The 11,938-nt window shown below is 37.5% G+C and overlaps 1 protein-coding gene across 2 annotated transcripts; it reads right to left on the bottom strand.

Moving 5' to 3' along the window:
• Nucleotides 1-5,976: 5,976 nt before the first annotated feature.
• LOC107037624 lies at nt 5,977-6,949 on the bottom strand. 2 transcript variants are annotated; one of them, XM_015256271.2, is made up of 3 exons: nt 6,551-6,949; nt 6,469-6,479; nt 6,376-6,399 (listed from the first exon to the last, which is right to left on the bottom strand). In XM_015256271.2, exons 1-3 carry the CDS (start codon nt 6,894-6,896, stop codon nt 6,394-6,396), a joined length of 363 nt encoding a protein of 120 aa, XP_015111757.1. In that variant the 5' UTR covers nt 6,897-6,949; the 3' UTR covers nt 6,376-6,393. The 2 variants fall into 2 exon arrangements, with proteins under 2 accessions (XP_015111756.1, XP_015111757.1); XM_015256270.2 differs by having other exon boundaries at nt 5,977-6,479.
• Nucleotides 6,950-11,938: the final 4,989 nt, after the last annotated feature.

Consider the following 11,938-nt stretch of genomic DNA (forward strand, 5'->3'; position numbering starts at 1 on the left):
TGAAAGCGAACGCATTCTCTGCAACAACACGAGCTCTAGATATGCGTTGGTTGAATGTTCTTTGTGCTAGATAGATGTGATAGATGTTTACCGCGGTATGGTTTTATTAAAAACTCAGATATCGGGTATGCTCCATCTCCTACGAAAAAATATGGCAGGTGTAGGTTTGAACTTTGTACTCTACTAGCTTGTGGGATTTGAATCTTCTTCTGTATTACAGCTTTGTAAAGCTGAGAAGCTTTGAACGTTGCTGAATCATGCTGACTGCCATATCCTCCTAGATCTATGATGACATATCTGCAATTGGCATCGACCACAGCTTGTAAGACGATGGAATAATATCCCTTAAAGTTATAATACAGCTTCCCAGAATTATCTGGCTTCTTTATAAGTACGTGTCGTCCATCTATTACTCCTATGCAATACGGGAAGTTACATTTGTTTTGAAAATCCTGGGATATTTTGATGAAGTCATTGACTGAAGGAACTCGCATATGCAATGATGTAAGTGTCGACCATAGGACATCCATCGTCTCAGATATGATCACTGCAACTGTTTTGATTCCCATCTTGAAAGAAAATGCTAATGTAGAATACGTACTTCCTGTAGCTAGAAACCTGAGAAGTGAAAATCTGTGATTAATATACATTATGTATTGAATGGTAGGAAATTTTAACTTCAGTTATTTTAGAATCAAACGTTCAAATGAGCATAAACAAAATTACCTCAGCGTCAAAACCAATCTTTCTTCTGGCGTAATTGGTTGAGCGTGCAAGTTACACCAATTCTTCATTAGCAAGGGACTGATTTTTGAGAGAATGTAGTCAAACGTTGAGACAGACATTCTCACGTATTCATTGAATTTCGCAGGATTCTTCCTGAGCACAGGGAATAACGTGATGTATTCTCCATGGATAGAACGACTATTGGTGACTCCGTGATTTCTATCATTCATTGTTGACAATTCCAAATAATGTGACGGCACAATAGAAACCAATTGACGTAAAAGCAAGAATGATTCCCTTCTCTCATCAAACGTTTGGGATTACGTTGACAACGCCTCAACATTCAACATCACAACCTGAGTTTCGACTTGATAGATTGGGAATTACAGAATTATCTCAAAGTCCCAGCGCCTGGTGATAAGGCCAATCCTGTACTCGAATTTCTGTAACGAGAGAAACATAATCCAAAATGGTTCGGTATTATTCAGCCGTATGTTATATTTACCCTAAACGTGAGTATCATTGCTCCCGGTTGGCTGAACGAGCGCGACTTTGAATATTGTTACTAGACTGATAAGAGATAGCTCAAATTCCGAAAAATCGCGTTTCGTTACACACCCACTCCCGTGAGGGGCGTTTCCACCACTCTCAGCCTTCTCCATAAGGATTGGCCGTCCATAGTGCGAGTAGTCCAACTTTTCCTATAGAGGGTTGACTTATGACAACTATGAATTGGTGATATAGCGTTTTCGTTACATAATATGACCAATCAGTCATACGAAGTTTTTGTTACGTGATGATTCGTCGTCACCAGGGTTGGGGAGATATAATACGAGGGGTATTGGACCACTTCTTAGACATGGTAGATAACCTGTATTATACCGGCAGGATTTTATACAATTTTATAGCAAATGTAGAAAAATTATAAATTTCTCGAGAGCCGAGACGTTTAATAGCAGGAGGTTATATTTCATGACAGTCGAGAGGTTCCCCAGGAGGAAGTCAAATGTAACGAGCGTCAAGAAGGTCACCAAGGAGGGGTTAAATTCAAAAGGCTCAATTTCACAAGATTTAAGGGGGTCACCAGGGGGAAGTTCCATTTCACGAAAGTCTAGAGGGTCGCGTAAAGTATTTGGCTTCCGTTCTCAATTCAAGTCTCTTTGAGGACATCTCGTCAATTTCGACTTACCATCGGTCCCCACGAAGGGCTCTCTTTATCCCTCATGATATCTCACGAGATCCTCTACACTCTCGTGAAATTTAACCTCTCTTTAGTGGCCCTTTCGGCTTTCGTGTAATTGAACATAACCCTAGTGATCCACTCGACTCTCGTGAAATTTGACGGCCCCCTGATGACCTTCTTGACTCTCGTCAAATTCCCCCCCCCCCCCTTCTTTGTGACTCTCTTGACACTGGTGGAATTTAAACTCTCCCTGGTGACCCTCGTGAAGTTTAACTTTCTTCAATTTATTCATGTCACTCGATTCTAAGCTAATCAGCGATGAAATTAGGTTAGGGAGTTTTCTACCAATTTCTACCGTTTTCTACCTTTTTTCATCATCTAGAGCTATAATACCTATTTTATACTTCATACCGTAAAAAAACCCGATTTTTCGGGAATTTCTCAACCCTGGTCGTCACGATGACAAAAATGAACAAAAATATTTCGGTTTAGTAACGGTGACGGAAGTGTTTTGGTTAACCCTGCCCAATTCCTTCCAATTTTGAATATTCATCTCCACAAAATCACAAATAAGAATTCGCAGGTAAAGATTCGGTCAGATTAAATGCACACACGTCCGTTGACGTTACCAAAACCAAATTCGTTTCTTTATTTTCGTCGTCGTAACGATGGTTTGTAATGTAACGAAAACGCTAACAGATGCTAATTTTCCCCTCGATTTCGTGGGAACGATGGATTTCTGATAATTCAAATTTACAGCAATTGTGCTACCTTGGATCTTTGTTTTCGAAGCTGTCCACCACACCATGATTTTTGGTTACTTCATCACAAAGGAAAATGTAACGTGCCATGCCTTGAGATGAAAAAACGAGGAGCTACATTTTTTCACATTCAATGAGCTCCTCGTGACAATCTTGAGCCCTTAAGACGGTGGCTGCAAAAAAATAGAAGTGTACTCACTCGATACACTGATTAATGCGATTACTGATTAATGCGATACACTGATATTAACTGCGATTCTGTCCTGCTCGGTCTCGATTTTAATTCAGTAAGTCACTGACCGTGACTTGTTCCAAAAGCTCGTCTGCGTTGAATTTCCCCGATAATTTATGACACTTCGTTCTCGTCGTTTTCAACAACGCACTGTCGAGAGTCTAATGAGGATCTGCCGAGAATTGTATGTTAACCGGCACAAACAGTGCCGCGTTGCCAAGTTGCGCCGGACGGTCGGTAACGTCGGTAGTCCCTGAATATCGTGCTGATCGAGTATAAATATATCAATCAAGCACGAAAACATCACGAGATGCAAAAAAACATTTAAAAAGCGATTGTCTCACGCTCGTATCGCTATAGAAAATGCGGTTGCTCCAAATGACAAAAAATCGCGTATCCATCACACTAAAATAGATAAAAGTCAATAAATTCAACGATAAAGACTGCATTTCTATTGCACCATACCATCATAGATTCGAAACGAGAGAAGCATATTCGTTATGCAAATATAGAAATATCAATCGATGATGACGAAGTGATAATAGCTATAAAACAGAAAAATTGATCGAAAAATGCAATTTTCAAGGATGACCCTTCAAGCTAGGCATTCTTGCAAGAATGAGTTCAAAGAGTTGAGAACAATCATTTTCGATTGATCAGCTGAATGTCTGTTGAGAAAAAAAATTAAGAACACTAAATTTTCCAGAAAGAAAAATGCTATTCGTGTTTCAAAATTAGAAAGGAGCATACTCGAACAGTAAACCCAGAGAAACTGCTCTTCTTTTATAAAAAAAAAAGGTTTTTGAATGTGAGTTGTCCAACATCCACTTTAAGTTTGATTTATCTACATGTTGGAATTCAAGAACATCCTGAAGTAAAAAGGACAGTAATGTTTGAGCGGGCGTTCGATCGGAACAAGAAATTCCTGTTTGTGAACAATAACAAACAATTCCCATTAATGTCGGCTCGGTGTAGAAAATTGTGAATGATTCCAAGATTTGACAGGAAATTGTCAACTATCAGATCGATGCCGAAAATTCTTCATCATTTTAGCATCTAGCAGAAAATTCCTAGCGAGTTTCGAATAGCAGCCGGAAATTCCAAATGATTGTGGGATCCACGCATAAAATTCTTAATAAGTTCTGGACAATAGCGAACGTTCTCGATGACTGTTGGTATGGAGCAGAGAATTTCAAAGGAGGTTCCCAACGCCTTCTAAATACAAATACTGAATCCCTATACCAGCCGAAAATTGCTATTGACTCTCGGATCCGAGCGGATAAGTCCTCATGTATTTTCATTTCGAACAGGAAATTCCTAATAGGTTCTAAAGAATAGCAGACGATTGCCGATGATTGTTGGAATGAAGCCAAGCATTCGTAATGAATTTTCAACAATTACGATAAGAGTGTGATAACTGTTTAATCAAACAAGGAAATTTGCAATTTCACTTCGACTGAACCGGCAGTACTTAGACTGTACCAGGATAGAACTAGTACGGTACCAGGATGATGTACTCTATGAAGCATGGATTATATAGTACATAATACTGTGGCACTGCTGGTACAATACCAGTACTTCATTTAGCTTCCTATCCCCTCATTCTACGGATACTGTACTAGTACTCTATACGAATGAGGTACGGTGATCATGCGAGTCTTTTAGTAGCATAATATTACCACAATCCTAAATACGCATACGGAATTCGTAGGCCCATAAATATACAAAATTGAGAATCCCATGAATGAAAAATAAATTTTATTATCGAAATTATTGGATTTATTCTTGGTTGAGGGAATTACAAGAATGATTTTAACAATGTGGAATTAAAAAACCATCAACGTATCCCTATTAGGCATATTGACTCTGCCAATCAATCTTCTGTTGTCATCTTCTACCTTTCTTGCTGAAAATTTAGTTGAAGATAATTTCCATTTTTTTATGCACTCTTTTTTTTCAAATGCTCGTGATATAGTCTCAGTATGTGATATAACAATCATTAAATACTAGAAAAAAACTGTGAACAACTATACGAATGGAATGTGCAGTACTTGCTAAGTATAAAAGAATAAACTGAAAAAAATTTGGTTAGACCTTCTAGGATCTCTTTGACTTACAATTATGACACAATATTTTCTCATAACTCCCTACTGAGATCTACAAATCCTTTTGGTGTCTGCCTGTAGGAATAAATAACAAAACTTAATGCTATCAGAACTGTCAAATATATTTTCCTCTGAATTTAGTTGAAAACTCACTAGCTATTCTTAACAACTAATCAAAATCAAGGAATATATTAACGATTAAATCGTCGTCAGAAATGAACTTGCATATAAAAGAATATAAAGAAAACATTCTGAGAATCTTTCGTTCTCTTTTAAACTAGATTGAAAACTCAACACCCCTCAATTCTCATCATCAAGAAAAAAAAAATCTTTCCATGTAAAAGATGAAAAAAAAAAAAATCTGAAAAGTTTTGTTCCCTTTCAAAGTAAACCGAAAGCAGAATGAATTTTGCAAATTCCCCTACAAAATGTACAAAATGTCTTTTTGGGAAATAGAAACTTGAAGTCCGAAGTGATAATAAAAGGAACTTTGGAGTTTCTCTCTACTTTCTCTAAACCTCAACTTAGGTTTAATAGCACCCTTCCACAAATCATTCGAATATGTAATCATCAATCATTTTTAACAAATAGAAGTCTCCTCATGTATAACTACTTAATGAACTCATTTGAAAAACCTAAAATTCATTTTATTCTTATTTAAGCTTGAAATTATGCAGAAAAAAGAAAAAACTAGAACCCCTGGAGAAACTATTGAGCTTCTTCGCTGTGTTCATTGGGTGTGTGATTATTACGGATAAGATTAGAACTTGTCGCAGGAGTTTGCTGATTTAGAAGGCTTGGAACATGGTTCTCCTTGTCTTCATCGCGAGGACCATGGTGGGCCATCCTCTTGAACCACTCACGCAATTCTGATTGGATACTGGAGGGATAAGAGTAGTTAGATGTTTCATTCTTGTCGCGTTGTCCAAACTTGGATTAATGTCTTGGTGACTGTTGAGCTGGGGGCAATTGGTCCTGATACATGGCTCGCTCCAGGAAAGGCAGGGTATGCTGGAATTTGCCTGTTGATCAATTGAGAGTGAGAATTGGGGGTAGGAATTGGCCTCGACATTCCACCTTGACCATGGCACTCCTGGCACTGATTGGATGCTGGAGGCATTGGATTAATGCCTTGGGTGTATGCTGGGCTTGGGAGAATTGGTCCTGATACATGGCCCGCTCCAGGAAAGGCATGGTATGCTGAACTTTGTCCGTTGATCAATTCAGGGTGAGAATTGGGGGCAGGAATTGGCCTCGACATTCCAACTTGACCGTGGCACTCCTGGCGCTGTCCAGGGTATGGAAGTACGTGCTGCTCGTACATTGGGCCATTAGACCTCCATGCTGAATGAGGAGGATATAAATAGGGGTCATAGCCAAGCTGCATCATTTCTGAAAGATATATCCAATCAATTATTATTGATTGGGCTGAACGTATCGTCGGGGTGGATACGCACTTACAATTTGGCAGTCTGGAATAAAAAATATGATAGAATCTGAAATAACAACTTTCATATTTCAACAATTACGTTACTTTTCATACCATTATCGTCATTTATTCTTTCTCTCTTTCTTCTTGATGATAGTGAAGTACTAGTTGCTGCAGAACTTCCTTCCATTGGGCCATCGTTGATCGACTTCCATGTAGCATCCTTGTAGGCATATTTAAATATCACCCTCGACACGTCGTTACGACAGAGCAGAATGTCCTCTTTCCTGACATTTCTCAGCTCTGGGATCAAAGTTTCAAAGAAAGCTCTGTTGTTCTGGTCTTGTTCTGCTGCACTGTCTATACGTGCATTGGTGGCTAGAGATTTTCCCAATAATGCGCAGTTGTCTGTGTGTATACGGAGAATCTCTTCAGTAATTCCATCTGGTTTTTTAGCCATGTTCTGAAGCACTGTCTCACAATTTGATTCTTTAATATCTTTGGGCGGCTTCACGTCATGAATGCTGTCTAAATTTCTACTTGATTGATTGGGGAGGACAGAGCTGGATAAAAATCCTAACGATTGGTATAGGGCCAACTCGACTCATAGGTGTCCTCAAGACCGTCGCCCGATCGGTGATGTTGAATTGCCGATGTTCCTCCTTGAATTTCTTAACAAGAGATTTCCATTTATTTTGGGCTTGAAGTTTTGTAATGAGAAAAATCTACTCTTTGAATCTTATTTGCAATGTTAGATCTCATAACATTGTCCAATATAAAAAATATACCGAAAATATTGTAGGACGACGAGCATATTGAAAAATCATTTCCCAGGATTTTTTTGAGGGGACCGAAAGAGTGAACTTGGAACTGTTCTCAGAAAGAAATGATCGAAAAATTGTAAATAAATATGAATTGTTCATGAGATCCAAAATTTTTCGATGGAAAATAATGTTAGAAATAAGATTATTATATAGATAGAAATAATCGAATAACAAAATATTGAAAACAATTTCCTTAAGTTCTCCAACGAGGAATTCTTGATCGCATGAAAAATTACAATTTTTTAAAAAATCTTCCAATAATTTTTTCGAAAAAATTGTTCAAGTCCGCCCTTTCGTACCGCAAAAGCAACCCTTGGGAAATTGTTTTCGGCATTTCGCTCTCCCGTATAAAATTTCTAATACCTTTAAAATTATTTCCCATCCACCAACTTTCGATATCATGAGTAATAAGTATTGATTTTTAATTTTTTCTATAATTTTTTTCAAAGAACATTTTCGAGTCCGCCCGATCACCACTCAAAACAACCCCTGGGAAATAATTTCTCGCATTTTGCCTTTGTGCCTATTATTTCTAATACCCTGAAAATAATAAAACCTTCTAATATCTTCATGAACAATGAACTATTCATTTTCAATTTTTCATTAAAAAAAATCCTGGTAAATTGTTTCCAACATTTGGGTCCCCCCTCAACATTTTTTAGACCCCCAAGATTATTTTTCATTCGAAAATTTTACATCTCATAAGTAATAAATATTCATTTTTAATTTTTATCAAAGTTTTTTCAAGTAATTCCCCGAGTTTGCCCCTCAGAAACCTGAAGAGAGTCACAGGGAAATTGTTTTTCATATTCTGCCATTTTGCATAATATTCGACATACCTCCAAGATCATTTTCCATCCAAGAATTTCCAATTCCATGAACGATTAATATTTATCTTCAATTTGTCAATGAATTTCCTCTCCGAGGTCCCTCAACCCCACCCCTTCGCACCCAGAAGAAAAAACCCTGGGAAATTATTTTCCATATTTCACCTTTTCGCATAATATTTCTAATACCCGTAAGGTTATTTTCATCCGACAATGCTCATAAATAATAAATACTTATTTTCCATTTTTTATTGAATCTGTCCCCACAAAAAACCCCTTGGCAATTATTTCTCACATTTTGCGTTTTGGCATAATGGCATAATCTTAATAGCCCCAAGATTGTTCCCCAAACGGAAATTTTTGATCTCATGAACAATTACTATTTATGTCCAATTTTTCAATAATTATTTTTCAAGAAATTCTCAAAGTCCGTCTCTTCCCACTCCAAAAGAGCCCCTGGAAAATTGTTTTCCACATTTTGTCATTCAACTTAATATTTCTTATAACCCTAAGATTATTTATCATTCAAAAGTTTTCAATTTCAGCAATGATGAATATTCATTTTCAATTTTTTATCAAAGTTTCTTCCAAGAAATTTCCCAAGTTCATCCCTGCACATCCCCCAAAAAACCCTCGAAAATGGTTTTTTACATTTTTCTTTCTTGCAAATATTTCTAATACCCCCAAAATTGTTCCCCAATTGAAAATTCTTGATCTAATGAACAATTAATATTCATTTCTAATGTTGCAATAGATGTTTCCCAAGGAACTTGATCAGTTTGGCTTTTTACTTCCCCCATTTTTTTCCAATAATTTAGTCTCGCTCTCAAAATTTCTGGTACCCCTAAGATTATTCTCCATTCAAAAATTTTGGATCTCATAAGTATTTTTTCGTTCTAAAATTTGCCAAATACACCCCCTTGCTTCCAAAGTGAACCACTAGATAATGATTTCTCACATTTTGCCTTTTAGCATACTATTTCTGCGATCCTCAAGATTGTTCTCCGAATAGAAATTTCCAATCTTATGAACAATGACTATTCGTTTTCAATTTTTTCATCAATTTTTCTTTAGAAATTCTCCATGTCCTCCCCTTTGCACCAAAAAAAAACCCTGGGAAATGGTTTTTTACAACTTTGTTTTCCCCATAACATTCTCGAAGCCTCTGAGATCATTCTGCATCCAGAAGTTTTCGATCTCATGATCAATTGTATTTGTTCAAGCATTTGCAAGTTTGTGTAATTAAAATACGCTGGAAAATACATAGCTGCCATTTAGTATCCTCCCGACCGAAAATTCCTAATTTGCCACTGAGTGGCTAGGTTCAGTCTCATTATTTCTCTCAACAAGACCTCATATGTCAACTGAAAATTTTGAATTGAAACATTTCTTGGCAGCCATTTTGTGAGTTTAAGCGCCCAACTCGTCCATCCAACATGTCCGAATTGCATTATTTGATTAAAAAAACGCATCTCAGAATGGAAGATGTTGGGAAAAATGAAGATTTTGCAAAACAAAAGTTAATTTTTTCCATAAAACGACGTTTTGAATGCATAAGTTAGATTTATCCTAGCACGGGTTTGATAATTGTCACTCGATTAACCTCATGTCAATCGTAGACGCGTGAGAGTTCAATGTTGAATAAACGAAAGTTTACTTACTTGACACATGAATATTTGATGCCACTTTATCCCATTCAGTCCCGACAAAAGCCTTGTAACGATTTGCCTTCAGTGACTTGTTCCAAATCGCTGGTCTACGTTGCACTTCATCTATTAACTGGGGTACTTTTTTCTCGTCCATCTCCAGCAACGCACCGTCGAGAATGTTATGGACAATTTCCGAGCATTGTCTTTCAAACCGGCACAAACAGAGCAGCGTTGCCAAGTATCATCGGAGTGCGTGCGCATGCGCTTAGTCGCAATCGGTCGGTAACGTAGATAGACTCTGAATATCGAGCTGACCGAGGATATATCGATCAAACACGAGAGTTGCTCGTGCGTTACCGAGTTGATCGGTTTACATCGGGGGAGCTCGAATTAGCATCGAATGACACTCGAGTGGATTTCGGACGACATTCGAGCTGATTTCGAACGATGCTCGAGCGGCGCTCGAACAATAACAGAGCGTAGCATGAACGGAAGTCGAGCTGTTCCAGAAGTTCGATGAAACGCCGAGCGTGCCTAGTTTTTTCTCTTATTTACTTCTCTCGGTATACACGTTCATCGAATCGAGCTATGAAGGTTATAATCACGGAGAGGGTAACGTAACCCTCTGTAACCCCGTAACTTTGTGTGTGTGTGTGCGTAAGCGTACGTGTGTGAAGAGAAGAACATGAGTGAGAGAGAGAGGTTATATCTACCTCTTCTTCCCTCTTAAATGAGATGTTCCAATTTCAATAAATTACCGCTCAATTATTGCTCGGACGCTTCCACGATTGTCATGCAATTCTGCAAACACATTTTACTTTTCGGAAGATTATTGATAAACTTATATACTACAATATCGATGATATTTCAGTTACAGAGAAATATAATTGCAATATTGAATTTTCACTGGATATTGCGTCGTGACTGGACGTTAATCTAGATGCCCTCATTGATGAAAAAAATGCGTTCCTTTTTTTTGAACAATATCGATTTTATATTCATCACTCATTCATATTTCAGGTTCTTATGAACACAGACATTTCCTTTACGTTTTACTCCTGGATTACCTCTGCATGCATGATCAGAAAGTTGATTCAATTTTTTAATGCTGATCATCTACACTAGATCGTATGAAGACTACAAGAGCTCGCTGAAGTACAAAACAATTTTGTATCTCGAGGAGTACAAGAAACGTGTTCGTGTTCGACTATATTTAATATATTGCAGATTCAAGACCTCGTAAAAATTACTCACTGAATCAGTCACACACGGAATTTCGGGAGAGGGTTTCATTTCTTTTTTAAACTTCATGTAACAAAAGTATGAGAAACACATCAGTAAGGCGGACACCTCTACCTCAACTCCGCAACTATTCGGTTCCCGTAATTCCACATCAGACGGCTCCACGTCAATCAGACAGTACCAGATACCTCATTTTATTTTATTTCTCATATCGTCCCATGATACCCACTATACAAGCACCACATGATAGAAGAAGCATTTGACAGGACCTGGCGCCCCATGAATCAGGAGACTCTCGTACGTTACCTACCTCTGTTACAGTGGTATAAGCAGAGCCTCATAGACACATTGACGCCTTCTGCTTATAGCCTGTATAGGGATGAGCCTGCTTTTAGTGTCATAGAGACTAAAACCATATCAAGGCTGCACTTGAAATTAAGAGACGCAAGACCACAATACTGGGACTTTCATCGTAAGTTTTTAGATGTATTTTCAATTATTTATTTCTGACATACACTCTGAAGATTGAAGTATTGAGTATAAACATAACTTGAATTTTGAAGATAAAAATCTAAAATAAATTCTAAATAGAATTATTTGTTTTTTTTTGGTATTTCATGGTCAAGATCTTTTATTTTATACAAAATTTGCTGAAAACTAATTTTTCCTCCTTTTATGATAGTCAAGTACGAATGCAAGTGGGTTTGTGATTTTTCAGAAAAAAGCTTAAGGTACTTCCGCAGTAAGTATACTTGGTGAAAATTTCGAAATGGTATAAAGACGCAATATTTGGATCATATGTTGTTGACCACATTAAAAGGATATTCCCAAAATTTCAAGTCCCTGGTCCAAACTCCCCGCGTGGCCACTACAACCACTTAAGGAACTTCCGCAGTAAGTATACTTGGTGAAAATTTCGAAATGGTATAAAGACGCAATATTTTGATCATATATTGTTGA

Source organism: Diachasma alloeum, unplaced genomic scaffold, assembly GCF_001412515.2.
Source record: "Diachasma alloeum isolate Michigan unplaced genomic scaffold, Dall2.0 Dall_scaffold_00258, whole genome shotgun sequence".
NCBI classification, from domain to species: Eukaryota; Metazoa; Arthropoda; class Insecta; order Hymenoptera; family Braconidae; genus Diachasma; species Diachasma alloeum.